Below are 27,500 nucleotides of genomic sequence, written 5' to 3'. Positions count from 1 at the left end.
GGAAGAGGGTGTCAGTTTTATTAAGGGACCAGCTGATCAAATCCATAATTCTTTATGTTTTAGAGAACAAGACTGAGAGAGTCTCTGAGGGTTAGGGAGAAGGAAGGGAGAGGGCGAGAGATGTGTCTGCCTCCCCCGAGAGCTAAAGAGAAAAATGATTTTAACAAATGATGACAAAAATGATGATTACCTGAAGTCATGAGAGAGGTCGAAGAATCCTTTTCTAACCTGCTCTTAAATCACTCTTTGGTCTGACAGTATTTCTATTTTCATATTGCTGTTATTGCTTGTTTAGCTTTCTGCCTTCAGCTTTTTAAATGTGAGTTAACAAAGTCCAGCAGAAGCAGCACTCCCACTGATGTCGAGTTGGGACTGTTAAGTGTAAAGCTTTGAGCTCTTTGTTTCTCTCCAACAGACTCGGAGAAACCAGATGAGCTGAGGATCGTGCTCACTGGGAAAACTGGAACTGGCAAGAGTGCAGTAGGAAACACCATCGTAGAGAGAAACCCGTTGTATAGGAATTTATTTTACTTATGTATTAATCACATTATTTTATTGTATGATGCCTCGGTGCCACTGGATTCTAACAGGTCTCACACTCTGAAAAGCAGAAAAGCGCTATATAAATGCAATCCATTATTATTATTATTAATCCACTCTTTGTACTTCCACAACTAGACTTCAGACTTATAGTTAGGCCTGGATCAGGTGACCCTGAGTTACGCTGTGATAGGTCCAGGCTGAGAGTTTCCTCTGGTGTTTATACACCACTCATTTCATTTTGTCCCCTCTCTCATAACTTGTGTTTTGTCCTGTTTCTCCAGTGGGTCTCTGTGATGGCCCCGTCCTTCCCCGAGCCTTGTTCTCTTGGAGGTTACTTCCTGTTGAGGTTTTCCTTTCCACTGTTACCAAGTGCTGCTCATAGGCGATGATCGGTTTCTCTGTAATGCTGTGGGGTCTCTAAAGTGAGAGGACTGTTGTTGGGAGCTGGTGCAATCAAAAAATCGCTGTGCGCGCCGTTGATATTGTCGTCATTACAGTAATCCAAATAAGGGTAGACAGGCCGTACCACTCCCGGCATACCACTAGAGAGCGCCAACACACCACAAATGAAGTGGGCAAAAACTTTCCCATTCATTTCATTGGGCAAAAACCTGTATTAAAATATTAATATTTAAAAAACTATAGAAGTAATAGAAGTAATAAACACCAAAAGTCATAGCACACCATTCCTGATCCAGCCGCACAAAATGATATAACATATATGAAGCTTGTCTCAAAACTGCGGGGTGAGTTACGCCGCAAAACTTCAGGCGGAAACTGCGGAATAAGAATAATAAATCCGAGGAATAGTAATAAGTGTGCCTCTTGGCATAGGCACACTTAATAAGTTTTTGTACAAAGTATCGGTATCGGATCAGTATCGTCGATACCACCCTGAATATTGGTTGGTAATACTTGGTATCGGATCAGACAGGAAATCAGTGGTATCGCACATCACTAGTTGCAGCATGATGCAGTTGTTTTTGTCCTGGAGCAGGCTCCACTGCACCATCACGTTTATGTGCAATAAAAATAAAAGTAATGTCCACTTTCCCCCACACACCGACTGAAATCAGCTGATCGTAGTGAGAGCAAGAACCGATGAGCGGGACCGAGAGGCGGGCAGACGAATGAGGAACCAGGAGAACGTGATGAATGCAGCCATGGTTTCCTCTTTAAAACCACCTGTAGAGTTTTCTACACGTCGCTGAGATTAACCAAATTGTCCTGCATAATAACTGAACATGAAATCCTTTTTATTTATCTAAACAGATGATTTTCAATCCTTTTATCAACATTTTATTACCATGAACTGATTCTCTTTTACATGTTTTAAATACACAAACCTGAATAATCTCAGCCAGGGCTCCATCTGTCCTGACATACGTGGACATACCGTCCTGTAAAAAACAGAATCGTCTCGTATTCAGAGAAAATATTACGTGTTTCGTGTTGAGCTGAAAAGGAACAGTTTGTCCCGGACTTCAGCTACAATGAAAAAGACACAAAGCTGGATTTATTCTGTCTTTGCTGCACAGCTGCCTCTTCTTCTCTCATCCTCTCCCCTTCCTCTCCTGTTGCTCCTTCAATCATGAAACTGATCAATGATCAGCTGATCGTCTCTCGTGTTTGTTTATCGCCCACTTTGCGCCAGAAAGAGGAAACCAACGAATGTCGCGCTAAACAACAGCAGCACTTTTAAGCTTGATCAGCTGTTGTTAGAATTTATTTAATATTAATTTCTAGTATCAGCTGATGTTTGCTGGAGCCACAGCTGTAAAGCTGCTGGTCATGATGTGGGTTTGGATATGTGGTGAGAGGGAAACATGAAGATGAAACCAGGAGACGTCCTTACTGAATCATCAGAGCTGAACAGGTGATGGAGAAACAGGTTTACCTTTTAGGTGACATGGATGAGTTGAAGTTATGAACTGTTTCTGAGAGACAAATAACACCAGGATCCTTTTTTATGCAGCTGACAGCTGGTAACTGTGCAGGGGCGGGTCTAGCAAAGTGTTGCCAGGGGGGCAGGTAGGGCATTAACAGGGAGAGGGGGCACAAAGAAATACTTTCTTATTCTCATTTAAAATGTCTCGCTTTTAACAAATAATTATCTGAAGCTTACAACCAAAGTTTTTATCTGATGTAACATGTATAGAAATTATACATATACCAACAAGACTGTACATCACTGTCACAACAGCGTTTGTTTTCATTCAAAGGCTTTATGGCTTTAATACCTGGGGGGCCGGTCTCTCGTCAAAAGGCCGATTTTTTTGTCCCAGTCCAGCCCTGGGCACGACACGCAGTGAGTTAATCTGAGAAGGTGCATCAAAAAATAAATGGCCACGCCAGCGTTGCACATCGCAAATTAGCTCGCATAGACATTAGTTGTGCCGCTTCTTAATGACGGTATCTTAGCTAACAACCCCAACTACCAGATTCAACTTGTAACTGGTTAAAAATAACTTTGCCTACTGGTGAGAGGGACGTTGTTAGCTGGCAGTTTTATCAAGCGATGTTGAAATTTCCACATTTAGACACTTCAAATGCTTCAGCAGCTGTCCGCTCAGCGCAGCATCAGCACCACGGAGATACACGGATACAGCCGTAGACTCGAGACAGATCAAACCAGAAAGCTTTAATGAGCAGCTGGTTTGTCTCGCATTAACTGGCTGAGTTAATGCCAGTTAATGCAACATCGAAGCAGCTGGAATCCACAGCTCTGCGTGTTCATGGAGCTGCATGTTCACCTGCTGGACGTCACTACCTGACAAGTTTAACTGTCTTCAGAACATTGCAGAGGCCTTATTGACAGTATTTGGCTCTAATATCTGTGTGAGCAGATTTTCTCTCACATGAGTCCTCAGGTCTGAATGCTGGACACTCGGAGACCTGTGTCTCTGAGTGGGAGACCAGAGATCACATTAACATGTGTGTCCCTGTATTAACAAACATGCCATATTGGCTCAGTTTATTTTTCTTATCACTGTTGTGAGGAGACCATAAATAGCATTTGTATTTTCTGTCGTACAGTTCATTTGCTGTTATGGATAAAAAGTCTGTTTTTGTTTCAAAATAGCTGATAACTATTCGCTGACAGCTGCCAACATCTGCAAACAAATATAATTCTGTAAAGTTGTTTTATACAGTGTGTAACTGTTCATATAGAGCGTTATTAGATTTATTGCTAATGCAATCATACAGCACACTGACTTCTGAGGAAACTTTAGATGCACTCATCATCAGAAAGGTTGCCGACTCCTGCTCTACAGTAACTCGAACTTTGGAGCAGAGATGTAGTTCGACCCTTGGGTCTGCTGCCCCCTGCTGGTGAGAGGTGTTCAGTGACGCTGTGTCAGAGTGGCTGTTTCTGATCACGTGAACACTTTAACTTTCTTTAATCATTATACTCGTTATATTTTATCTTGAAACTTTTTTTCCCCCAAGAATTATTTTCTTATTAAAATCTTATTGACGATCCCGCATTTATTAGTTCTCTTTTTCTCTTGTCTTTGTGTTGTTATTTCCTGTTTTATTTTGGTGATCCCTGTGTGTGTGTTTAGAGTTTCAGTTGTGTTTCCATCGTGGAGCGCTGCTCTCAGATGTAACTCTGGCTGTGAAGCTGGATTTGACAAATAAGCGATTAAAGTTTACGTTTTTAAAAACATTTTTAGCGCCGTCGTCTGTCAGTACACAACTTTTTGTCACCAGCATAGATGATGTCATACTGCTGGAACAGGCAGCTCGCCTTCTACAGACCAGAACAGGTTGATGACAAAGTCAGGATTTGAATGGTCCAGATGCTGAGGAGGTCACAACTGGTCCGTTGAGTCTCTGCTTGCCCATTGGTCTGGGATTGAAGCCAGGTGAGACTAACCTAAGCACAGAACTCTTTCATTCTGGGAGGTAAACTGGGGTCCTCAGTCGGAGACGATGTGAACAGGTATAAAGTGAAGCCAGAAGACGTCAACGGCGTCCCCCGTTTGAGTGAGAACTGGAGCAGAGGCGTTTCATCTCTCAGATTCTGATAACTTCCACGTGATGATTGGAGCGATGGTTTAAAATGTCCGACGAGCACGCTCAGACCGCCGACTGGACTCCTGTTGATCGAGCTAACACAGAGTTATGTTGAACATTTTGTAGCCACGCCCCCTCTCTGATGTCACTAACAGCGTCTCCACCCATCGTCCTACTCTCAGCTGCTGGTTTCTTTTCCACACTTAGTTTTATTGCAGCTCACATAGACAGAGGGAGCCGGCTCAGGTCACACAGTTTATTGTTTTTACATCAGGAGCCTGTAACCAAGGAAACGCCTGCAGGATGTAAACAGTACAAAATAAAGGCACTTAACTTACAGCTGTGAGCTCCATTAAATAGCTTCTCTTTGCTCTTCTGTACACGTATTTACAGACATGGGACAGCGAAGGAGACGAAACACGCACGCCACGAAGCTTAAGACCAAACTGACAGATTTAAAACATTGATGTTAAAAACAGAAAGGAAAATACGACTAAAACACAGGAAGCTGCTCCTTCACAGTAAAACACTCCGTCTGTGTCTGTTTGCGTGCGTCACTGGGAGGAGCTGCGGTCGTTGGCGACGTCCTGCAGGCGGCGCATTAGAGCGTTGGAGTCGGGACAGACGCGTTTGGGCGAGGCTCCCTCCTCCAGAGCCATGCCACGCTTCCTGGTCGGAGTCTCTCCGGTGCGGATCATGCTGTTGATCTCCTGGAGACGCTGAAGGGTCAGAGGTCACAGATTAGTGTTCAAAGCTCTGTCGGGCTGAGCTGCACATGCTCAGACTCCTGACTCTTTGATCTCGGAGCTCGTTTATTAAACTGTTTCAGGGTGACGACGGCGTCCTGCAGGGGGGACCATTTTATCGTACTTTCAGGAATCCCTCCATAATCTGACTTCCTGTTTAAAGATGTTAAATAATAACACTTGGATATTGATGAGCTACAGCTAACCTGTGTCCGCGTTCACATGGACCTGTTTAAATAAAGTTAGAGGATGAAGCACCTCGAGACGACCGTTGTTGGGACAGGAAGCTGGTTTTACGCTCAGTTTCTCCAGAAAACATCAGAGGAACACTTTATTTTGAAAAGCCAAACTGTATCCTGTATAATAAACTGTTTGAACATCATGTGAAGTTATAAACGGACCTCTGACCTCTGCCTGCATCACGAAGCCCAAGTACACCTCAGAGGTACGACAGGCTCTCGCTCGTTTTTCTAACCGCCGCTGCCGTGCGCAGGCGCCGGCGGGAGAAGCCGAGTGTAAATCGACCACTGAAGGTTTTAAAATCATGAAAACGTTTCAGACACACGAGGACAGCAACAGTTTGGTTTCAGTACGAGAAGAAACAGCGTGGCGTCAACACGTCGTTACGGATAAAATAGCTGCTGTGAACGTGAGCAGTGACTCGTGTGGGGGCTTACGTTGGGGGGGCTGCTGCAGATGTAGTAGTGAATCTTTTCCCTGGGGGTCATCACTGAGGGGGCGGAGCCTGCCTTGTGAGGCGAGATGTAGATGGAGTGTTTGCTGGACAGAAGCATCCGGCGGGGAGAGCCGGTCCTCACGGAGGGGTACGGACACAGAGGGGGGGTCTCGACCTGAGCACGAGAAAAACAAAGAGGTCAGGAGAACGATGCTGTCACGCCCAACCGTCAGCCTCCGTCAGCCTCCGTCAGCCTCCGCCTGGGCTGTGTTTGTGCTGCTGGAGCCTTTTTAATGACATTTATTGATATTTAAACATCTTGGATTTAAAATGAGTCAAATTTAAATGTTTGGTCCAGAAGTCTCATCATCAGCTTCACAGACACTAAGCTGCTGCATTAATAATCCATAATGTTATTGATCAGCTAAATGGCTCCCAGCTCAGTCCACGTACCCCTGCAGACAGCGAGTTTGGCGAGTATTTCAGAGCGAAGGGCGTCATCTGCTTGATGTACACGTTGTTGTAGAAGTGGATGAGGTCCCCTCGCTCCTGCTCCTCCTCCCCGGCATTGGTGGTGGTCGTGCACGAGGTCTTGTTGGAGGTGTTTGTGGGCGTGGAGGGGGCGCTGCCGGGCTGGGGGGTGGGTAAGGTGCTGCTGGAGCGAATAGGGACCGGGCTGACGTCGCCACCTGCTGGAAGGAAGAACAGAGTAAGAGCACAACGACGGCACCTGAACACCAAGATGGCCGACGCTGTGCTTCTGCTACAAGAACACAGAGGTCGTGTCCAAATTCATGGGCTGCTTCCTCCTGAGGCCGCATTTGTAGACCGATTACGTCACAGCGACGCGCCGAAGGCTGTCCAAATTCGTAGACTCCTCCGAATGCAGCCGACAAATGCGTCCTCCTTTTCCCCGAATTTGAAGGATGGGTCGGGTGTGTCCTTCGTGGCCCACCATATCCCAGAATTCATAGCGCGGCCCAGCCAAACTCCAGTTTCCAACAATGGCGGCCACTTTTAAGTTTTAAAATTACTCTTACTAATCTTTCTGGGTCACAAAATAAACTTTTAACATATTTTCAGGCGAGAAAGTAGCTGTGTAAACATCAAATATCTGCTCGGTTTATCAAGATATCGCATATTTGCAAAAGTGCTTCGACGTTTTCGGAGACGTCTGCTACCCACCAGCTCGATAGCGAGCCGGGAGCTCGAGGGTCACTGAAGCCGCCGAGAACGGCACAACTACCGGCACATCATTTTCAGATCACCGCGGACTTTCGCTGCTCGGGTTAAACGTAATATACAAGTCACTTAGACAACCTAAAAATGTTATTGTTGGGCTTTTTTCAGTGTTTTATTTTTTTGTGAGTAAATCGGTTTGGCTGAGATTATAGTTATTAGATTAGATTAGATTAGATAAAATAAAACTTTATTAATCCCCCGGGTGGGTTCCTCCTTGGTTTTTACACAGCTGAATAAACATCAAACAGAAAACTGATTAAACAGAAGTATGAGACAGTCGAGAGTTTACTCCAGTGTCCTGTTATATTTTAGACAGCAAGGAGCAGACGGCCGAGTTTATTAAACTCCACCGAGACAGCGGTGACGCTAATCAGAAGGCTAGACCGTCCAATTTCCACAGCCGTTTACTTCCGGCCTACCCGACCTTCTGAGGACCCGGCCCACGTAGACCGCGAAGGCCGGGTCCTCAGGAGGATGCAGCCCATGAATTTGGACACGACCAGAGTCTGAAATCTCCCCCTGAGTAGGAAACAGGAAGCACGTCAGATTGAGTGATGAAACTGCTGACAGCAGGAGCATGTCATTGACGCGAGACACTGATGAACGTCATAAACAGCAGGAAGAGACGATCCGGGTCAGACGTGAGCTGCAAAGCGGCTTGCAGCAGCATAAACAGATGGAGAGACGCAGATGTGGAGTCTGTAAGCTAACCCTGAGGTTAGAATCGCCAAAAAACAACCGGATTCTTCTGCAGGAGCTTAAAATGATCTCTGTGAGAAACTGAAGGTTTATAATGCTTTTATAATCGTAACTGAACCAGACCACCTGACACGCACGCTAACATGCACCGTCAACACACACCGCTAAAACACAGAATAACACACACGCTAACACACACTGCTAACATGCATGTTAACATACACCGCTAACACGCACGCTAACACTCACAGCTAACACACACTCCTAAAACACAGAATAACACACACGCTAACACTCACAGCTAACACACAGAATAACACACACGCTAACACACACTGCTAACACACACTCCTAAAACACAGAATAACACACACGCTAACACTCACAGCTAACACACAGAATAACACACACGCTAACACTCACAGCTAAAACACAGAATAACACACACGCTAACACTCACAGCTAACACACACTCCTAAAACACAGAATAACACACACGCTAACACTCACAGCTAACACACAGAATAACACACACGCTAACACACACTGCTAACACTCACAGCTAATACACAGAATAACACACACGCTAACACTCACAGCTAACACACAGAATAACACACACGCTAACACTCACAGCTAACACACAGAATAACACACATGCTAACACTCACAGCTAACACACAGAATAACACACACGCTAACACACACTGCTAACACTCACAGCTAATACACACTGCTAAAACACAGAATAACACACACGCTAACACACACTGCTAACACTCACAGCTAATACACAGAATAACACACACGCTAACACTCACAGCTAACACACAGAATAACACACACGCTAACACACACTGCTAACACTCACAGCTAATACACACTGCTAAAACACAGAATAACACACACGCTAACACACACTGCTAACACTCACAGCTAATACACACTGCTAAAACACAGAATAACACACACGCTAACACACACTGCTAACACTCACAGCTAACACACAGAATAACACACACTGCTAACACTCACAGCTAATACACAATGCTAAAACACAGAATAACCCACACGCTAACACACACTGCTAACACTCACAGCTAACACACAGAATAACACACACGCTAACACTCACAGCTAACACTCACAGCTAACACACAGAATAACACACACTGCTAACGGAGTTGATGTTTCCACTCGTTTGAACCGACTGAGCATGCTCAGGGAGGTCAACCTCAGGATGAGGTCATGTGTCTGTACCTGCGTCCTGGCTGCCGTCTGTGAGCGGGTTCGGTTTGTTGGTGCTGGAGTGACGCCTCCTCCTCCCTGAGATCAGCACGCTCCTGTAGACCTGAAACACGAACACAGAACATCGGAGATCATCAGCAGCAGCTCGTCACCCCTTGTTTTTCCTCACACAGCAAGCTGGAGGGAGGAAGAATTCCTTACATTGCTGCTGGCCTGAGGCTGAGAGCGGTAACACTTCATGATGTTCTGGAAGGATCTGTCCTCTTTGGTCACCTGACAGAAGCAAACAGGTCACATGTTACTGGAGCACAGAGCTCACAGAGACGTTCCTCCTGCAGCACCAAGTCAAAGACGAGCAGAAAAGCTGAAAACAAGCGTGCTCAGCTTCCTGTTACCAGAGAGTCAAGAGTTGAGTGACCGTAAAGCTGGAGGCAGAGAGTTAACCCTTCAAAGCTCCTGCAGGTGAAGGTGGGATACCTCTGGCCTTTCTGAACTGAACCTGCTCTTCTTCTTTGTGAGTCTCTGAACATCTACCTTCATCTCTGAGCTCGTTGTCACGACGATGAAGAGCCCGACTGACCTTGGCCATGACGTAGACGGCACACATGAGGAGCTGGTCCAGGTGTCGGTCCATCATCATGTCCGTGCAGTGGACCAGCGAGTACTCGAAGCAGGTCCAGATCTTCCTCCGGAGCTCCGGCATGATGTCCAGCCGGGCGCACAGGTCTCGGAGGCGGACGCTGGCGAGGTGGTACACCTGGGAGGAAACACCACAGGTAAACGAATCACACCTACACAGCGGAAGCAGGGCCACACTGAGCATGTGCACGAGCACGTACCTTCCTGAAGAACAGTGACAGCGAGCCCTTCCTCAGCGCGCTGCCGGCCGGTTTAGGGGCCGGCTTGACAGTGGCTGGTTGGACGGCGATGGTGCCGGCGAGCGCCTGCGGGGGCAGCGGCTGCAGAGCGGCACCAGCCTGTCCTGTCACGCTCACCTGCACCGGGATGAAGGTAATCCCTCCGCTCTCATTGGCTATCCCTGCAGAGAGGTCAAAGGTCAGAGCGTGCCGTTTCTCACCTTCACCTTCGGGCTCATGTTTTCTGACCCTCACCCTGCACCGGGATGGTCACTGTCTGCCCGTTGTTGGCGGTCACGGTGGCAGTTGCCATAGTGACCACAGTCTGCCCCGCCGGGATGGCCGTGACGAGGCTCGCCTGGGTGGGCTTGGCGACAGCAGTGCTGGCGGAGCCACTGGAGGCGAGGCCGGGCTCGCTGTCCACGGGGTCAACAAAGAGACGGCGGCGAGCCGTGCTGGCCGGCGGTGAGCTGTAACGGTCCAACAGGGTGGTTGGGGAGGGGGACACACCTGTAGGAGGAAGAGGAGGGCCAATGAGCTCCAAGAGTCCTTTAGCCGCATCAGAAGTCACACACACACAGACACACACAGACACACACACAGTGTGCAGGTGTGACAGGTATCAGGTGTGTGACCTTTGAGCGTGCTGCTGCTGCTGAGCTCGGCGCCGTGGCTGACCGGAGTGACGGGAACGCTGCCGGAGCTGCTCTCATCCTGCTGCTCCAGGTACTGAGGAGGCATCACCTGAAACACACACACCTGCTGATGAAACACACCTGAAACTTTGTTCAGCCAAACAAGCAGAGGAGAAGCGAGGACGAGACTTTCACGCAGCAGGCGGGACGTTTTTACGGATCAACAGGACCAGAATCAGCTGATCACAGCGAGGCCTCCTGCAGGTGTTATTCACCCAGAGTCAGAAACCACCAAACATGAAGGTCTGCAGTTACATTTGACCTCAGGACACACGAACAAAAAAGCACAAAGAAGGAAACACTGACACGTATATCATCAAACATGGACGGACCTCCTGGCAGCTGGGGGCGTGGTCTTTGGCCCCACGGAGGCTCTCCCACAGCGGGGAATCGCCAGTCCAGGCCAGACTCTCCAGGACCTGCTCCTCCACCTGGTTCAGGTGCTTCACCACCTCTCGAAACAGACCCTGCTCCGCCCGCACCAGCACCTCAATCACCTGCAGAGACAGACGACAAGCTTTCTTCATCCAACTGTTCATCCATCATCCATCCAAACATCATCCATCATCCATCCAATCATCTGGCGTTTTCTGAAAAACAAACCTTGTTAGGACCTACTTTTTGATGAGGGCGTATTGATACCTTGTAGAAGTGATAGGCAGGCAGCTGGAAGATGCCGAGCACGTTGGGGAAATCTCCAGGAGGTCTGTAGGAGAAGATGACGATCTCCAAGCAGCAGGCGAGCAGAGAGCGGTGGAAGATATCCTGCTCCAGAATACACTGCAACACACACACACACACACACACACACACACACACACACACAACCTTATAAGATGACTTTATCAGTACACGGCTGCATGTGAGATAATCTGAGAAAAACTGTAAGTGTGCACCGAGGAGCTCATCTGAACGGAGCGAGCAGACTCAAACAGGGAGCAGATGAAGCAGTGATGGAGGCTGACATAAAGAAGGATTATTCTGATCTGTGACTCACGCAAAGTTGCTCTGAAAATAGAAATAAGTGTTTTTCCCTCACAGACAGGTCGGCGTCGCCCAGAATCATCTTCTCTCTCTCGATGACTGACTCCAGGATCCTGTAGTAGAGCGCCTCTGCCAGGTGGAAGTACTTCACCGCCATGTCTGCGAGGACAAACGTTACTCGGTCACAGCAGGTCGCTCGTGTGCAGTGATGCGAGGCTACGTGCATACCTTTGCCCATGGCCCTGCCCCCGTCTGTGGCGCCGTCCTCGTAGTGCTGGGAGAAGACGTCGAACATGTCGTTCAGGCGCCGGCTGATGGCGTTGCTCGGGTCTCTGGCGCAGCTCCTGGGCGAAACGAGAGCGGGCGTGTTGAAAGGGTCAGAGATAAAGACGACGTCAGACACGCTGACACGTACCTGAGCGTCTCGGCCAGCTTGGCGCTCGGCCCCTGCTTGGTGCCCGACAGCAGCGTGTGGAGACGCCCCACGCTCTTCATGGCGGAGGAGAGCGGAGACGCCAGGCTGCCCTCCTGCACGTACTTCCTGCCCGTCAGTGGGGTGGAGACTTTCAGAGCCGAGGCCTGGGGGGGGAGAGGTGGCATGTTAGCAAGGTGGGAAGCAAACCAATCAGAGAGCGTAAAAGAGGCAAGGTCAGGTCTTACAGCGAGGCTGGTGTGGAGCCTGAAGGTGGTGCTGTTCTGGTTCTCCGCCCCCTCGCACAGGCAGGGCCCCGGGGTGCCAATGTCCTCGCTCGCTCCCTCGCCGGTGAAGATCCTCTCGTCCAGGCTGCCTGTGGCCAAAACGTGCTCCTCGTACAGGCGGCTGAGCGCCAAACTGAGGGCGAATCAGAGCAGAGGGCGGTCAGCGGCGTCTACGTGCTGTTACCATGACCCATCACCAGGGGGCGGAGTCAGAAACACGTGGGTCTTTAGTTTACCCCCTGCTACAGGTAAACAGCACCAACTAACCAACACAGAACGGCCTTCAAACTTACAGACTGTCTCCAAAGTTCATGGGGTCCAGGAAGCCGGTCAGACTGTCCTCCTTTCCTCGGAGAATCTGCCAACGGACACGAGAGGAAGTTGAGTGTAGCGCCAACATGGTTCCTACCTGTGCAGGTACGAAGCACCTGCTCTATGTGACCAAACCAACCACCGTCATATTATTATTCATTTACATTTAATCGTATAACACTTTAAATGATTTCTGATGTTTGATGTGATTATCATTTATCAGCAAACAGCCAACACGTTAAAGACGCGCTCGCTTTACTGCACACTGCATCCCTGACATGCGTTCAACACCGGGGCTCACACTCAGTCCCAAGCTGCTCCGACTGTGCTGTGGGCCGGGCCATAGTCTTTGCTGGGCTGATTCTGGCCCCCGGGCCTTATGTTTGACCCCTCTGCTTTAACCCAGATCACTAACATGCAGTTTTCCAACACCCTCACTAACGCCGCGTGTGAAACACACGCCCGTCATTCTTCTTTTACCCCGTGCAGTGGCTCCAAACCAACAGGAAACCTCGCCGAGGCTCTCGAGGCCCGGCACCCGCTCAGGTGTGTTCACCTGAGTGAAGGTGTGGGAGGAGGTGGCTCACCCTCTTGTGGAAGAGCTTCTTGATGAAGGGTTTCCAGAAGTGCTCTTTGACCCCTTTGGCCTCCAGCACCAGGCCGTCGTGCAGCCGGCACAGCTGCTCCATGAAGCAGAACGGGCCCGAGGCCGGCCGGAAGTCCTTGGTGCCGAAGTCCTCAGGAAGCCCTGTGGGACGGAGAGACAGCGTTACCATGGAGACATGACAACACACAAACTTCTGTTATTTTTAACGATAACATTATTCAAACTTTCATTCCTCGTGTGTTAACCCCACTGCGGCCCCAGGAGGCTCCACCTCCTCAGTCGCGTTGATGATATTGTTCAGCTCTAATCCTGGTTCTAATCAGAAGAACGAGATTACTGCAGCTGATTCAATCCCAGGATAATAAAATCCTGATCGCTGGTCTGTTGGTTCAGTCAGCACGACCTTCTTCCTGTTTAACAGGAAGTTCATTTCATACCTGCAGCAGGTATTTAACCCAAACCTTCAGGAGCGTCTCGTGTCACCTGAGCGGGCTGAACCGCGCCCTCCCGCCTCTAAACGTGCACCTTTCTTTAGATGTTAGTTTCATGCTGAAACGCTGCTCGTGGACGGAGTGTTTAACGAAGCAGGCGAGCTCCCCGAGTCTGACCTCGCTCGGCTCCAGGGTTGTGCCTGACGGGATCGCGTGGTGTTTCGGGGCCTCACGGGGGCGCACAGGAAACCCGACAGGAAGTGAGGGCAGCGCTGACAGAGCCTGCTGCCGGCTCCACCTTTGATTTATTTGAGGTGTGACGCAATGCTGCAGGTGAGCGATAAGCAGGCTTCCTCTGCAGCCGACATGATTTATTCAAAGAATTGGAGACGTTACTATAGCAACCAAACACTAAACCGAGCGCGAACAACACGTCTGTTAACAGAGGCAGGAACGATGTGTACGTCAGCCTCAGGACGCCACCTTTGAACTCGGGGTTCAGCAGGTCCTTCCTGGCGTTGCACAGCAGGGCGTTGGTGAAGACGAGGTCGAGGGCGCACAGCAGCAGGTGGTACGAGTTCACCAGGTCGTCGCTGATCATGGGGAAGTTCCCTGAAAGAAGAAGCAGAAACATCGTCGAGGTGCAAACTGGACTCGTTAGCGTGCATGAGCAGAGCCGAGAGCAGGAAGTGAGCCGCACGCCGAGACCTGGCGTTCCAGCTGAGTGACTGCTGGGACGCAGAAGAGATTGAAGCTTCACAGTTCTGATTATTTATTACCCCATTTCTGCAGCTCCCAATCCCGACCCAACAATAACACAGAGAAACACCACACACGTGAGCGACAGTGGGAAGGAAAAACTCCCTTTTAACAGGAAGAAACCTCCACCTGTCTGTGACGAGCTGTTGTTTGCACCGGGGGCGCTGTGACGGACTTCTCTGACATCATTAAACAGGAAGTGCTTACCTTTGGCGTGGACAAACAGCACCCAGCAGAAGTTGAAGACCTCGGTCACGGTGCACGGGTGGCGTCTGCAAAACAAAGAGCGCACATAGGTTACCAGGCAGCACTGCAGACCCGCCCCCGCCTGGCGACCACACCAACAAACACCAAAGAACTGAATACTGAGCGGTTAGCATGAAGGTGAGGTCAGAGGTCACGGTCCCACCTCTGCTTGCGGCTGCGGTGCACTCGCGGCGGCTCCTCTGACGGCGCCCTGAAGATGGATTTGAAGATGGGGACGTACTTCTTGAAGATGACGGCGGACACGATGAAGTTCCTCTCCAGCTTGTCGGTGCTCTGACGGAAGTCCGGCGGCAGGTCGGCCATGTCCTGCCACTTCTTCATCTTACTGAAGAACTCGATGAGGCTGAGGAGGAGCAGAAGGCGGGGACGTGAGAAGCGAGCCGAGCCACGAAGATGACGTAATAAAAACCTTGTGGTCGCCTCTAAACCCTTCACAGAGCGCACATCCTACAGGGTCTATTATTTATTTCTATTTTGTGTTTTTGTTTTTAGATCATAAGCTTTGGGAAATAAAATCTGCAGATGCAGATCAGATAAAGTGACCGTATCACAAATATCTGAACATAAACCTCATTGTTTGTTTACAGCTTCATGTTATGATCACACAATTAAAAACTTTTTTTTAATTTTTATTATAGTGATTGTTTCCATTTTATTCTATTTTTATTTATTCATCATTTTAAATATTTTGTAACTGACATATTTAGTTTTCCTGCTCGTTTCCAGCTGTTTGTGTGTCTGAGTGGTTCTCGTGTTCCCTCGCGTTCGTAGTCTTTTGTCTATTTCCTGTTTTATTTTGAAGGTCTGCCTCTGTTACTGTGCCTGCTGGCCCCGCCCTGATTCTCTTCACCTGGGTTACCTGCCTGGCCGTGTGTCGTTATGTCATCAGTGATTGTGTTTCTGTGGGTGTGAAGGTGGAGAGGGGCACACCGACCTCATCTCGGAGCAGCGCAGGATTCGTGTCAGAGAGACGTAGTTCCCCTCGGCCGTGCCTTTTCCTACCGTGGGCACAGACGACCTGCAGGCCACGTAGAGGGCGCACGCCAACCAGTGCAGCTCGCTGCCCTGCGACAGGAAACGAGATGACAGGAAGCTTTGCAGACGTTAATGAATAAATATAATTTTTATTTAAAAGACGCAGACGAGGCTGCAGGACGAAGGACGCATCGAGGGACGGACAGCACTCTCATCTCCTTCCCTCTCGTTTCCTTCGGTAGTGAACACTTGCTCCCTGAGCAGAGAGCTCAGGCTGTGACGTCGCTCTGTGCCGAGGCTGACCTCCATGATCTGGACCTGAGCTTTTCTAAAACAAGTCAGCTTCAGGAACCTGAACCTGAGTTTGAACCCATCCTAAGCAGATCTAATGTAAGAATACCAAATAAGGTTTGACTCCACACAGCCTCCTGTGACTAAAAACACCTATAAATAACTTCAGGTGTACCCCGCCCCTCAGCCTGTGACGACAAACCCCGCCCCTCAGGCGTTCCTGGGTATTTAATGGTCACACTCAGTGTACTTAGAGCCATCACTGAAGTAAAATAAACCGCCATACTGCTCAGATCCAAGTACTCACAGTACTTAAAGTACTCGTTATGCTGATATTAGTGTAGCAGAGTTCTTTATTATTACTGCGTTTAACACCTCGGACTGCTGGGCGGAGCAACATAAACACCACCTTCACCTGATGGAGGAGGAAACACCCTGCAGGGCACCGAAGTACTCGAGTAAAAGTATTCAGATACTTGTTGCTGTAGAAGAACGACGGGGCTACAGTTAAAGAGGCATCCGCCCGCCCCCTGGGGACACGCCCCTGCCCTTGGACGCCGAGACCCGTCAGAAACACGTCACAGAGCCACCTGTCCAGGTGAGCGTGCTTACCTCCAGGGTGAAGTTCCTGCTGATGTTCTCGTAGCTCCCCCACGCCTCCCCGCTCGCCTCCTCGTCCATGTTCAGCGCCCTGCAGAGCTCCTCGAACCCGCGGCGCGCTCTCTGCGCGGTTTCGTCCTCGTCGCTCATTTTCACCGCACTGACCGGACAGTGTCGACCCCGCCGCCACAGGGGGCCTCCCGCGGCGCGCGGACACGCTATTCACGGGGCTGATGTCCTGAATAACGGCGTTATTACCGAGCACCGGGGATCCCGGCCTGCGAGGCCATTTAAAAGTCCTTTGACTGACAGATACGCACGCATGCGCGGCTGCCAGCCACAGCGTCAAACGTCACGTCTCAGCGTACGTGCTTTAGCGAATAGCACAAACAACGTAGCGGGCCCCCGCCCACTAAGGGTGCGTAGCTGAGTGTGAGTGGGTGGGCCCACCTGTCAATCACACTGGTGCTGCTTCCGGTTGTTTTGTGTTTTTCGCTAGTGTGGCGCTCCGCTCGCCCGGAAGTCCATCTGAAAAACATTAAATTACAACTTTTGTAAAATCTGTGAGCGGTAAAAGGCGGGAAACACAAACCTGTACAAACGTTTAAATGAGCGCTCATCGTTCGGCTCTCATTAATCTGCTGCACAGGTCCTCACAGCGCAGTGAAAGCGAAGGATGAAACGGGACAAAGACTCAGCTGTCAGAACAACCCAAATAAAGCTGTTCAACCATGACATCAGTGTGTGAAAGGAAAGCAGTCATTATGTCTCAGGAGAGTTTGATAGATTAATACTGCAGTTACCACAAAACTGTGACTGTGGGCAGCAGATTAGACCCTGAGTACATCCTGGCTGTGCTGTAGCACTGTACACACCAACCCTTCAGATTCTTTAATAATCAGCTGAGGCCTGAACCACACTTCCTGACTGTGGGTGTGTGGAAATCCGTGCAGATGACAGAGATCATTCACTAAACAGCAGATAGGAACCCAAACGAGTCATAAAAATAAAGATGTTAGTCAGAGTTATTGCACTTTGTTCATGTGTTGAATTAAATCTCAGATTCTATAAATTGATTGTAGTTTTGTTTAGAATCTGGAGATGACTCTACACCTTTAAATATCATCACTAATAAAGTTCAAATTAATCTTAATGAACTTAAACTGTGACTCGTGCATTTGTCTCACGGTCCTCAACAAAATTTTATTATCATAAAGTTAATTTACCGTTAATTTGAACACGCAGAACTCACGCACACATTTCTTCACCTCATGCTGGATTTTCTGCGATGCAATCAAGTGTTAATTATTGTAAAGTTGTAAATGTTTCGTCTTCTTCTTGCAGCGGCTCCTTTCAATAAAGTGTTAAAGAGAGAATAATAGAACAATAAACTCACTTAGAGACTGAAGTCATCACTTTAGGAATGTGTCAGAAACTCAGACTCATTATAATGATCTTACCACCGTTTTTTAAAGCTACTGAAAGCTTGCAGCGCTAATATAAACTCCATCTTGAGATTAATCTTTGTCGATTATCGTTGCATTCTCTCCGTCCAGCTCAGCGGCTCACATCGATGTAGAAACATGCATCTCGTCTGGAGCGACGGCCTTGCAGGTCTCTGTCACTCGTTGTTTAACCTCGTCTCCTTCCTGTTCAGCCAGGCCGCACAGACGGAGGTTCCTTCTTCTGTTGTAACGCTCCATCCTAGTCACATGTTGTCACATGTTAAGAATTCTGAAGTCTCCTTCAGATCCTTTCACATATGTGTGCATCTTGTACAGTCTTTGATAACTCTTCCTTCTTTAAAGTAACAGGAAGTGATTTTCTTGTGTTTTTACGTTGTTTTCTTGGTCTTTTGTCGCCTATTTGAGTGTTGTTTGGTTTTTAAGGTCTGTAGTACGCTAACGCTGGCAAGTTTATCGCCTTATTTTCGTGGATCTTCAGAACTGTAATTTTTCCAACTGTCCTTTAAAGTTCATCTCTATACATCAGGCTGCAGTGTGCTGTTGGTTCCTGAATGAACTGATTTGTGTGTTTTTAAGGTGAGAAAATTATTTAAAGGTGCTACCCAAACATTCCTCTGACTTTCTCGTTCCCATCTTGCCTGAACCAGACTTGAAACCAGTGACTGAGACCAGAATCTCATCACTGAGGTCAGAGGTCAAGCTGAGCAGGAGACTCATTATCCAGTCAATCTTCAGGGGACTCGCCCCCTGCTGGACAGCAGCGGGACTGCAGGTCGTCAAGGTCAGTGACCGAACTCCTTTAACACACAGCTGCCCACCTCCAGAAAGACCTCAGCTTTCACAGGATGGAGACAAGCCAACCACACACAGCGCCACCTGCAGGGCCTTTTAAGAATTTTCTATCTCTTTGCATTTCTGCTGATCATACTGTTAGATATGTATCATATGCTGTGGTATGAAATGTGACACAAGGAGGCCGTTTAATGATTTTCTAATAAAGTTTCACTCATCAACTGACTACCTCATTAAAATAATCATCATATTAATCAAAGATTCAAGTAATTTTATTTTTGTTATGCATCATCATGAAGAAAGCTCTGTGTAGTGGCAATTCCTTTTGTTTGACAAACCAAACATCCCACAATTAAAAGTCCACAAGCCACTGCTGCCCTGAGATACTATTTCGTACGCAGGCAAAAGAAGTCCACTGTCCAAACTTTAAAGTTGCGTTTTTATGGTTTATTCATCAAGTTTGGCAATAACAAGATCCATTTTTTGTTACTTCCTGCTGCTTCTCCTGCTCTGGTAAAAAACCATGGGCCCACCCCAGTGCATGCTGGTCCTATACCAGTCTCTTTATTTATAGAAACAAAATGGCCCTACAGCTCTTACCAACTAATTTAACAAGGTAACATCAAACAAACAAAACATTGAAACAAATATTAACCTACAAATAAACTTGTAAATAAACCCCAAAATATAAGTAAACTAACAACAAACTTTAACTAATTTCAAAATAATAAAAAATAAAGAACAGATAGCTCCAACACTCCGGCCCCTAATTGTGCATACAATCACAATTACTTTAAAGTCCCAAAAGGAGGAGCTATTCCCTTAAGCAGGTCCTTAATCTTCATTGATGATTTTCTTCATGATGAGGCTTCCAGTAGCAAAATAAGTTTTGTCACTGGCCTTTCCAAAACACTGGTCTTTGTTTGTAGCCTCACAGAACGCACCAAGCCTTTTGCATCCTGGTTTACACTTAAGACTTTCGCCATCATCCACGATCCTCTTGGAGCTGTAGCGTCTTTTAAGGAGACTTCGTCCTTTTTTAACACTTATAGGTCCAAAATAGTCAAGTCCAACATTTGTGAATGGAGCTGTGTCTGGTAGGACTCTCTCTTCAGGCAGATCCGCCATCTTTTGTTCAACAAACTTTCCTCTGTTGCGTCTTTGATGGATATGGCGTAAAATCAGTGTTGACACATGCATATCTTTTGTCAAAATTGCAGGATGCTTTACTTCCATAGGCATGGCTGCTTTATTCAATCGGCCACCCACTCTGAGGATTCCCGCATCCAACAATGGATCAAGTTTGTAAAGACAACTTCCCTTGGAGACTCCTTCGAGGCCATTGCTGATTAAAGCCATTTCAGTTTTAAATTTCTGTTGTTGTGCATATTGAATAATAGCTTGTTCTGCCTTTGCTAAATCTTCTGAAGTCAGATTTCCTTTCTTCAAAGTGGTCCTAAATCTTTCCATTCTTATCTCCACTTCTTTCTGACTTCAGCAAGCAACTCTTTCCTCTTCTGCGCCAGTAACACCAAAGCCTCTTTCAGCTTTAAAAGCCAGGCTACAGAGATTTTAAGTTTTGCCCAAGACGAGAAGTAATGGATAAGATAGTTGGTAGGATTTTGTAATTCCTTCACAATGACATCAGGTCCTTTTTGACCTCTGGATCATCTGCAGAAATTACACTGTACTCCACATCCAGTTTAGGCCATTCCTTTTCTGACTTATAGAGAAATTCTGGCCCTTTTATCCATCTTCTACATTTGAGGAAATCCCCAGCTCTCATGCCTCTGGATGCATCATCTGCAGGGTTCTCCTGGGAAGAAACGTATCTCCACTGATTCACATCTGTTGCTTCTCGAATGACAGCAATTCTGTTTGCAACAAAAGTATTAAATCTTCTGGTTTCATTCAAATAATTTATTCATTTATTCAAATAAAGAACAGATAGCTCCAACACTCTGTAAAGTCTCTCCTTCATCCTGAGCTCAGCTTCAGCTTAAAGGACGCTCCTCCTCCTCCCGCTGAGGTGTTGACAGCGCTCTTCCTTGCTCACCTGCAGGAGGCGCCGCTTCCAGCAGAGATGCAGACAGCTGCAGCTTCAGAGGCGGGAGGCGGTCTGCGAGCTCCCACCATGCCCCAGGTAGAGCGACTGCTGAGGGGAGGCTTGGCCTGCAGGGGATGCTCACCTGGAGGGAGACACCGTACAAACGCCCTGAGACGGCCCGAGGGAGAAAACCTGTTTGCAGCTCCACAAATATCATCAGTTTCATTTTAGTAGAATTAAATAAATAATAAATAATAAAATAAAGACTTTTCTTCAAGTGCTGAGAATGAAATGTTTGCATAATATTGGAAAATGTGGATGTCTCAAAATGACTTTATTAAACTCCATAAGAAACATCATCAGCAATAATGCTAATGATTAAGCTAGCACTTTGGTGACAGTGGGAAGGAAAAACTCCCTTTTTACAGGAAGGAGTTGATGATGATGATGATGATGATGACGATGATAGTGATGATGATGATGATGATGATGATAGTGATGATGAGAGTGATGATGATGATGATGATGAGAGTGATGATGAGAGTGATGATGATGATGATGAGAGTGATGATGGTGATGATAGTGATGATGATGATGATGATAGTGATGATGAGAGTGATGATGATGATGATGAGAGTGATGATGATGATGATGATGAGAGTGATGATGATGATGATGATGATGATAGTGATGATGATGATCAGAGTGATGATGATGATGATGATGATGAGAGTGATGATGATGATGATGATGATGATAGTGATGATGATGATCAGAGTGATGATGATGATGATGATGATGATGAGAGTGATGATGGTGATGATAGTGATGATGATGATGATGATGATAGTGATGATGATGATGTTGCTGCTGCTGATGAGAGTGATGAGGATGATGATGATGAGGATGATGATGATGCTTATGTGCTGTTTTTCACTTAAACAGAAACAGACTGGGAATTATCGTAGTCTGTGGGGGTTATGTTGGTTGGCGGTGGCCGGGCTAACAGGATGGAGCAGCTTCCTCAGTGATCTTCGGCGTTCAGGGACGCCTGTGAGCAAACGCCACCATCTGTCAGCGAGCTGCAGCCAAACCTGCAGGAAGCTTCATTTACACGTGCAACTCTACAGCTCCTCAGATTTTAACCTGCACCTTTGTGCTTCCAGTCAAACATGAAGCCAGATGAGCTGCTGAAAGTGCTGAAAGACATTAAAGAGTTTTTTCTGCTTTCTAAAGACATCACATCAAATTATGGGTCAAACGACTGATTGGCTTCAGATCTATCGATTGTGACAGTGATCATCACACAGCATCTCCCAGCGAGTCCCATTTCCTAACCTCTAGTTTAAAGGATCTCCTGATTCTGCTCCAAATGTCCTGAATCTGAAAAGCTGAGTTTTGATCTTGTGTCTTTTTTAAAATTTTCTTCCCCTTGTGCAGCACGGTGGTAAACACTGGTGTTTCACAGAAGAAGGTCCTGAGTTCACCATGGCCGGGGTCTTTCTGGAGTTTGCATGTTCTCCCCGTGGTTGCGTGGGTTCTCTCCCACAGTCCAAACAGATGCAGTTAAGTGGGGGCAGGTTAACTGGTAACTCTAAATTGCCCATAGGTGCGAATGGTTTTCTGTTTCTATGTGTTAGCCTGGCGACCTGTCCAGGGTGTACCCTGCCTCTTGCTGATGCGGAAGAGGATGCATGGATGGATGTTTTCCTCTAAAACCAGTTCAAAAATAAAGATATTCCTTTTTGAGGAAACTTGGCCATCTTTAAAATGACAGAATGAAGATTTTAGAGTTTAAAGTTTTATTTTCTGTGAAAAAAAAAGTTTTTATGAGTTAATCATTTTCAGCCTTTTCACATGTTTGGAGTCTGTGTGGAAAGAGCTCCAAACTTTATTTATTCTGACACAGCTGCAGTAGCTGGATGTAACTGGTCCCAGTCCTGATCCTCATCCCGGTTCTGATCCTCGTCCCGGTTCCAGCTGCTGCTTCAGGCTCTGAGCGTGCTCACATAAAAAAGGCGTTTCACAGGTCATGTGACTACCATGACCTGGTTGTAAATATGTTAGAGGGTTAGACCAGCTGTTGGCTTCAAAACGATGTGTGACAAGCAGATCGCCTCCACTGTGGGCGGAGCTTTAAGATCCCTGCTACACGATGTCTGCCTTTTGTTTATCATTTCAGCGCAGTCAACAACAAAAAATCTCTTAAATCTATTTTATTTATCAATTCTATTATTTGTAACTTCATTGTTATGAACTCCGGGTGGAGGGGCCCCTTTTGAGTATGTACCCAGGACCCCCCAGGCTCTAGGACTGCCACTGTGTCTGTCATGGTCGGACGGTCTTTCCCGGGGCGACCTGCCTGTGTGTATATGTGTGTGCTTCTCTCTCTCTCCTCCTCCAACCAGTGGCTGACACACCTGCACCTAATTTGCCACCCAGCTGTCACTGATCATCCTTCGTTGTGGGCTGAGGTATTTAACTGTGTGTCCAGATGGCAGTCGACGCTGGATTGTACTTGAAGCGCGGTAGTAAAGAGTGTTTTGTGTGTTGCAGCTTAGCTTTAGCCGGCTAGCTTCCTCACCTGTGGTTTTTGCTCGTTTATAGGAGGAAGAGATACAGAGCTGGAGGTTGGAGAGAAGGAGCCCGTGGATTAAGCTATTGGAGGAGAACACACACTCTGAGAATCACTTTGGAAACTCACCTGCGCACCACTGGGAGTTTGGAGAAGATCACTGTTGGACTTTGCACTTCACTTTATGTTTTGAAACTGTTTTTGGGCACTGTAAATAAACGCACTGTGTACTTTGCATCCTGAGCTCCGCGACTGAGTCTGTACTTTCCCATTACCCGTGACAGTGTCATCTGTGGCTGCATAAACGAGACTTACAGATAGACAAGTTTAAATGTTTTATATTTATAGTTTATTGACTTAAAAAGGACACATAAGTGTAAACGTGCCAAACAAGAAACTTAACACACCATCAGACATAAATGCATAAAATCACATCATAAAACATCAGTGTAGTGTAAAAATTATCTGTACGCATTGATGAGCTGCTGTGACGTCACAGCTTTTAGGAACAATAGCTGTGTCCCAAACGTCGCTGCGTCCTCCGGAGGCCGCATTTGAAGGCCGATTACGTCACAGCCAGGTGACGAAGGCTGTCCCAATTCGTCAACTCCTTCAAATGCGTCCTCCTTTTCCCCGAATTTGAAGGATGGGTCGGGTGTGTCCTTCGTGGCCCACCATATCCCAGAATTCATAGCGCGGCCCAGCCAAATTTCAGCTGCCAACAATGGCGGCCGCTACTAAGTTTTAATATTACTCTCATTACTCTTTCTGGGTCACAAAATAAACTTTTAACATATTTTCAGGCGAGAAAGTAGCTGTGTAAACATCAAATATCTGCTCGGTTTATCAAGACATCGTACATTTGCAAAAGCGCGCCGACGTTTTCGGAGACGTCTGTTACCCACCCGCTCGATAGCTCGCCGGGGGGTTCAATGGTCACTCGAGCCGGCGAGAGCAGCGGACTCCCGGCTTCATCGTTTTCAGACCCCTGCTCTTTCACTACTTAGGTTAAACATGATATATAAGTCACTCGGATAACTCAAAAATGTAATTGTTTGGCTTTTTTCGGTGTTTGGCTGAGATCAAAGTTATTAGATTAAATAAAACTTTATTAATCATCGGGTGGGTTCCTCCGGGATTTTCCCACAGCTGAATAAACGTCAAACATCAAAGTGTGAGACGGTCGAGAATTTACTCCAGTGTCCTGTTATATCTTAGATAGCAAGGAGCAGATGGACGAGTTTATTAAACTCCACCGACACAGCGGTGACGCTGATCTGAAGGCTGGACCGTCACATTTCACAGCCTCGCACTAGACCGCGAAGGCCGGGTCCTCCGAAGGATGCAGCCGACGTTTTGGGACACAGCTGATGTCACACTGAACATGATGATGCCGCTCTGTCTCTGCACACTCTAATGTCACAGGAAGGTGATGCCCAGCAGGGGGCGCTCTGAGCAAACAGACTGCAGGCAGCCTCCCCCTCTGCTTCCCGCAGCATCGCCTGACATCGCCTCTAACGAGGTTTCACAAAGTCTGAAGCAGGAAGCAGACGTTTCAGTCGGCTCGTGCAGGTTAAAGTTTCAGTGGTTGTCAGTCTGGGCAGGTTGGTTTCACTGCAGAGGGTCAGAGGAGGGCGGAGTTCCACATCACCTCCATCACACGCGTCAACGCATCAGCACCACAGTTTTCTGCCAGTTTCCAGCTTTTAATCATCACTCTTGTGTCAGATAATTGTGGTGATCATGATCTTTTATTTCTCAGTATTCTCTGACACGGGACACAAAAACTGATTCGACGTTTCTTATATTAACGGTCAGGTTTACCTGTGTCCACCTGAGAAGGCCAATAAAAGAGAAAAACAAAGCTTCAAACTTTCAGTTTATTGAAGCAACACGAAGAGAATAAATGAAATATGATGGCTGATGAAATGATTTCATTTGCTGGGGCAGGTGGAGAGGAGCGAGCGGAGCAGAGAGTCAGACGGCGGGGATGCAGGCTGAAACGGCACTGCAATCACTGGGGATTCTGGGTAATTTTGAGGGACGGCGTGTTTGCAGGAGCTGCAGGGAGCCGCCTGCTGGCCGTCCCAGCTGCTGAGGAGGAGGAGCTGCGTGGCAGGAGGGTTTGAGTGGCATCACCAGGCGACAGCTGCCGGCCCACGGCTGCACCCCTCGCCGCCTCGCCAGGATGCTCCTCACCGTCTGACAGCGTAAACACACAGCTGGAAGCTGGTGGAGGGGGAAGTGACGGGGAGTCGCTCGGGGGGGCTGAGGGATTCTGAACAGGCCGGGAGGTGAACCCGAGCTGTCCATCTGGCACCGTCAGAGGAGGCGCAATTAAACGTATTCCACAGACTTTCCATCATAAAAATTATTATTATTACTATTGTTATTATTGTTAATATTATTGTTATTATTATTATTATTATTATTGTTGTTGTTATTTAAGCACCATGAACAGGAAAACAGCGAGAAATTAAAGCTGAGGCCAGAAATAATTTCCCTTTTCGACTCAATTTAATTATCAACAGTCACCTCGAGGTGCTTCATACTGTACAGACCCTACAATCAGTCAGAGACACCCTTTGACTGAGCACTTGGTGGCAGTGGGAAGGAAAACCTCACTTTTAACAGAAAGAAACCTCCGGCAGAATCAGGCTCAGGGAGCGATGGGAGCGATGGTGCCAAATATCAGATTTTTTTATCGATTTCTGCTTGTTTCAAACTGAACCCAGTGAAAAGCTCAGCTTTGACGAGCTCGGCTCTGCTTTAGAAACTCAACTGAAAACTGTAAGAACCATCAGTGATTTTATGAATGCCTGTAAGACAAACGCCATCATGGCTCCAAAGGTGTGAGCACTGAGTGGGCTCTGAGCAGAGAGCATGGGTGACTTCACCGAGGTCTTACGTGCACGCTGACGGTGAACGGTGCTGTGTTATTGTTAGTTTTATAATGAATCCTCTCTGAACGTGTATTAAAGCTTCGCCCTAAATTAGTTTTCTTTTCCCTGATGGTGGCGACCTCACGTCGGTCACGCCAAGGTTGCGGGTTCTTCTTCACCGGTGGCGCCTGTTACACTGTGAGCAACCAGAAGCATCTCCTGACCATCAAGACTTTTATTGGACAATGACTCAGCTATATGCAGAGGTCAGCCGTCCCCTCAGAGGGGTCACCTCAGCTGGTGAGCTTTTAAGCACTAAAACCATCGTCAGACCAGCTTCCAGTTTGGTGACAGTGAGCATTGATGGGAACACAGCCTGTGGGGTGTTTGAAGCCCTCGCCGGACTCAGAGATCCTGCACAGGCACAGGTTTCTTCTTCTCGTCATACGTTGAAGAACTGCATGATGCATGAAGCATGATGCTGCAGATGTTTTCTGTCCAGCTGTTACTCTGTACTTTACAGCACAAACAGAGCGGAGGTTTGTGAATGCAGCCCGGGCTCCTCCGAGGATCCTGCCAGCCTTCCCAGCTCAGCTTTGTTTAAACTGATCGATACTTCCTGTTTCCCATTTGATGGATTATTCAGTGACGCTGGTTTTGTTTCTCCTGCTGCGGATCGATGTTCCACCATGTTTATTTGTTTTCTGTCCAAATGTGAAGAATCGGCAGAAGATCGATGCAGCAGAACATTACAGCAGGAAGAGGAGCTGGGTTTGGACATCTCCATCAGCCCAGTTTACAAGACGGACCAATGGGACATCAGCGCGTTTGTGGGCCAGGAAGCGCGGGTTTGGCGATGAGCAGGTGTGGTCGGCGTGCTCAGAGCACAACACCGCGTGTTTGAATCCAAGCCTCAAACCTTCAGCTTTTAAAAAACGTCCCTGCAGACAGAGCGGGAAGTGTCCGCCTGGCCGTCTGCGCCGGAAACGCCGCACAGTTCTGCTCAGGTGTTCGCTCAGGTGCTGATTGGCCGTTCACCTCTCCCCCGTCCTCACGCCTCCAACCTGAAAAACACAAACAGGACAAA

At 47.6% G+C, this 27,500-nt stretch overlaps 1 protein-coding gene and 1 long non-coding RNA gene across 3 annotated transcripts; one reads left to right on the top strand and one right to left on the bottom strand.

The window, feature by feature from the left end:
- Window positions 1–4,805: 4,805 nt before the first annotated feature.
- rbl2 (retinoblastoma-like 2 (p130)) lies at window positions 4,806–16,989 on the bottom strand. Of its 2 annotated transcripts, none has more exons than XM_084936685.1 (22): window positions 16,664–16,989; window positions 15,720–15,850; window positions 14,928–15,128; window positions 14,726–14,790; window positions 14,243–14,371; window positions 13,309–13,469; window positions 12,703–12,767; window positions 12,371–12,542; window positions 12,126–12,289; window positions 11,939–12,054; window positions 11,766–11,869; window positions 11,369–11,506; window positions 11,059–11,223; window positions 10,667–10,775; window positions 10,287–10,541; window positions 10,014–10,213; window positions 9,755–9,931; window positions 9,376–9,447; window positions 9,187–9,277; window positions 6,439–6,677; window positions 5,987–6,160; window positions 4,806–5,282 (listed from the first exon to the last, which is right to left on the bottom strand). In XM_084936685.1, the coding sequence occupies exons 1-22, from the start codon at window positions 16,799–16,801 to the stop codon at window positions 5,118–5,120; spliced, it is 3,231 nt and encodes a 1,076-aa protein (XP_084792811.1). In that variant the 5' UTR covers window positions 16,802–16,989; the 3' UTR covers window positions 4,806–5,117. The 2 variants fall into 2 exon arrangements, with proteins under 2 accessions (XP_084792811.1, XP_084792812.1); XM_084936686.1 differs by having other exon boundaries at window positions 6,439–6,674.
- Window positions 16,337–23,774, top strand: LOC146384653 (uncharacterized). The gene is made up of 4 exons (XR_014800903.1): window positions 16,337–16,649; window positions 18,765–18,898; window positions 20,972–23,484; window positions 23,564–23,774. It is a non-coding gene; the product is annotated as an uncharacterized LOC146384653 (long non-coding RNA).
- The last annotated feature ends 3,726 nt before the right edge of the window (window positions 23,775–27,500 follow it).

The sequence above is a fragment of the Perissodus microlepis genome, chromosome 7, assembly GCF_051167445.1.
Source record: "Perissodus microlepis isolate ML-2025 ecotype Zambia chromosome 7, ASM5116744v1, whole genome shotgun sequence".
In the NCBI taxonomy this organism is placed as follows: Eukaryota; Metazoa; Chordata; class Actinopteri; order Cichliformes; family Cichlidae; genus Perissodus; species Perissodus microlepis.
The sequence above is the reverse complement of the archived record's forward strand: the minus strand, read 5'-3'. Positions and strand labels throughout refer to the sequence as shown.

Excerpts from the sequence above, each read along its gene's own strand:
- rbl2 (XM_084936685.1), bottom strand. The coding sequence starts at position 16,801 with ATGAGCGACGAGGACGAAACCGCGCAGAGAGCGCGCCGCGGGTTCGAG. Across the intron at positions 12,055-12,125 it reads AAGCTGGCCGAGACGCTCAG|GAGCTGCGCCAGAGACCCGA; the intron begins GTACGTGTCAGC and ends CGTTTCGCCCAG. Across the intron at positions 6,161-6,438 it reads CAAACTCGCTGTCTGCAGGG|GTCGAGACCCCCCCTCTGTG; the intron begins GTACGTGGACTG and ends TCTCGTGCTCAG.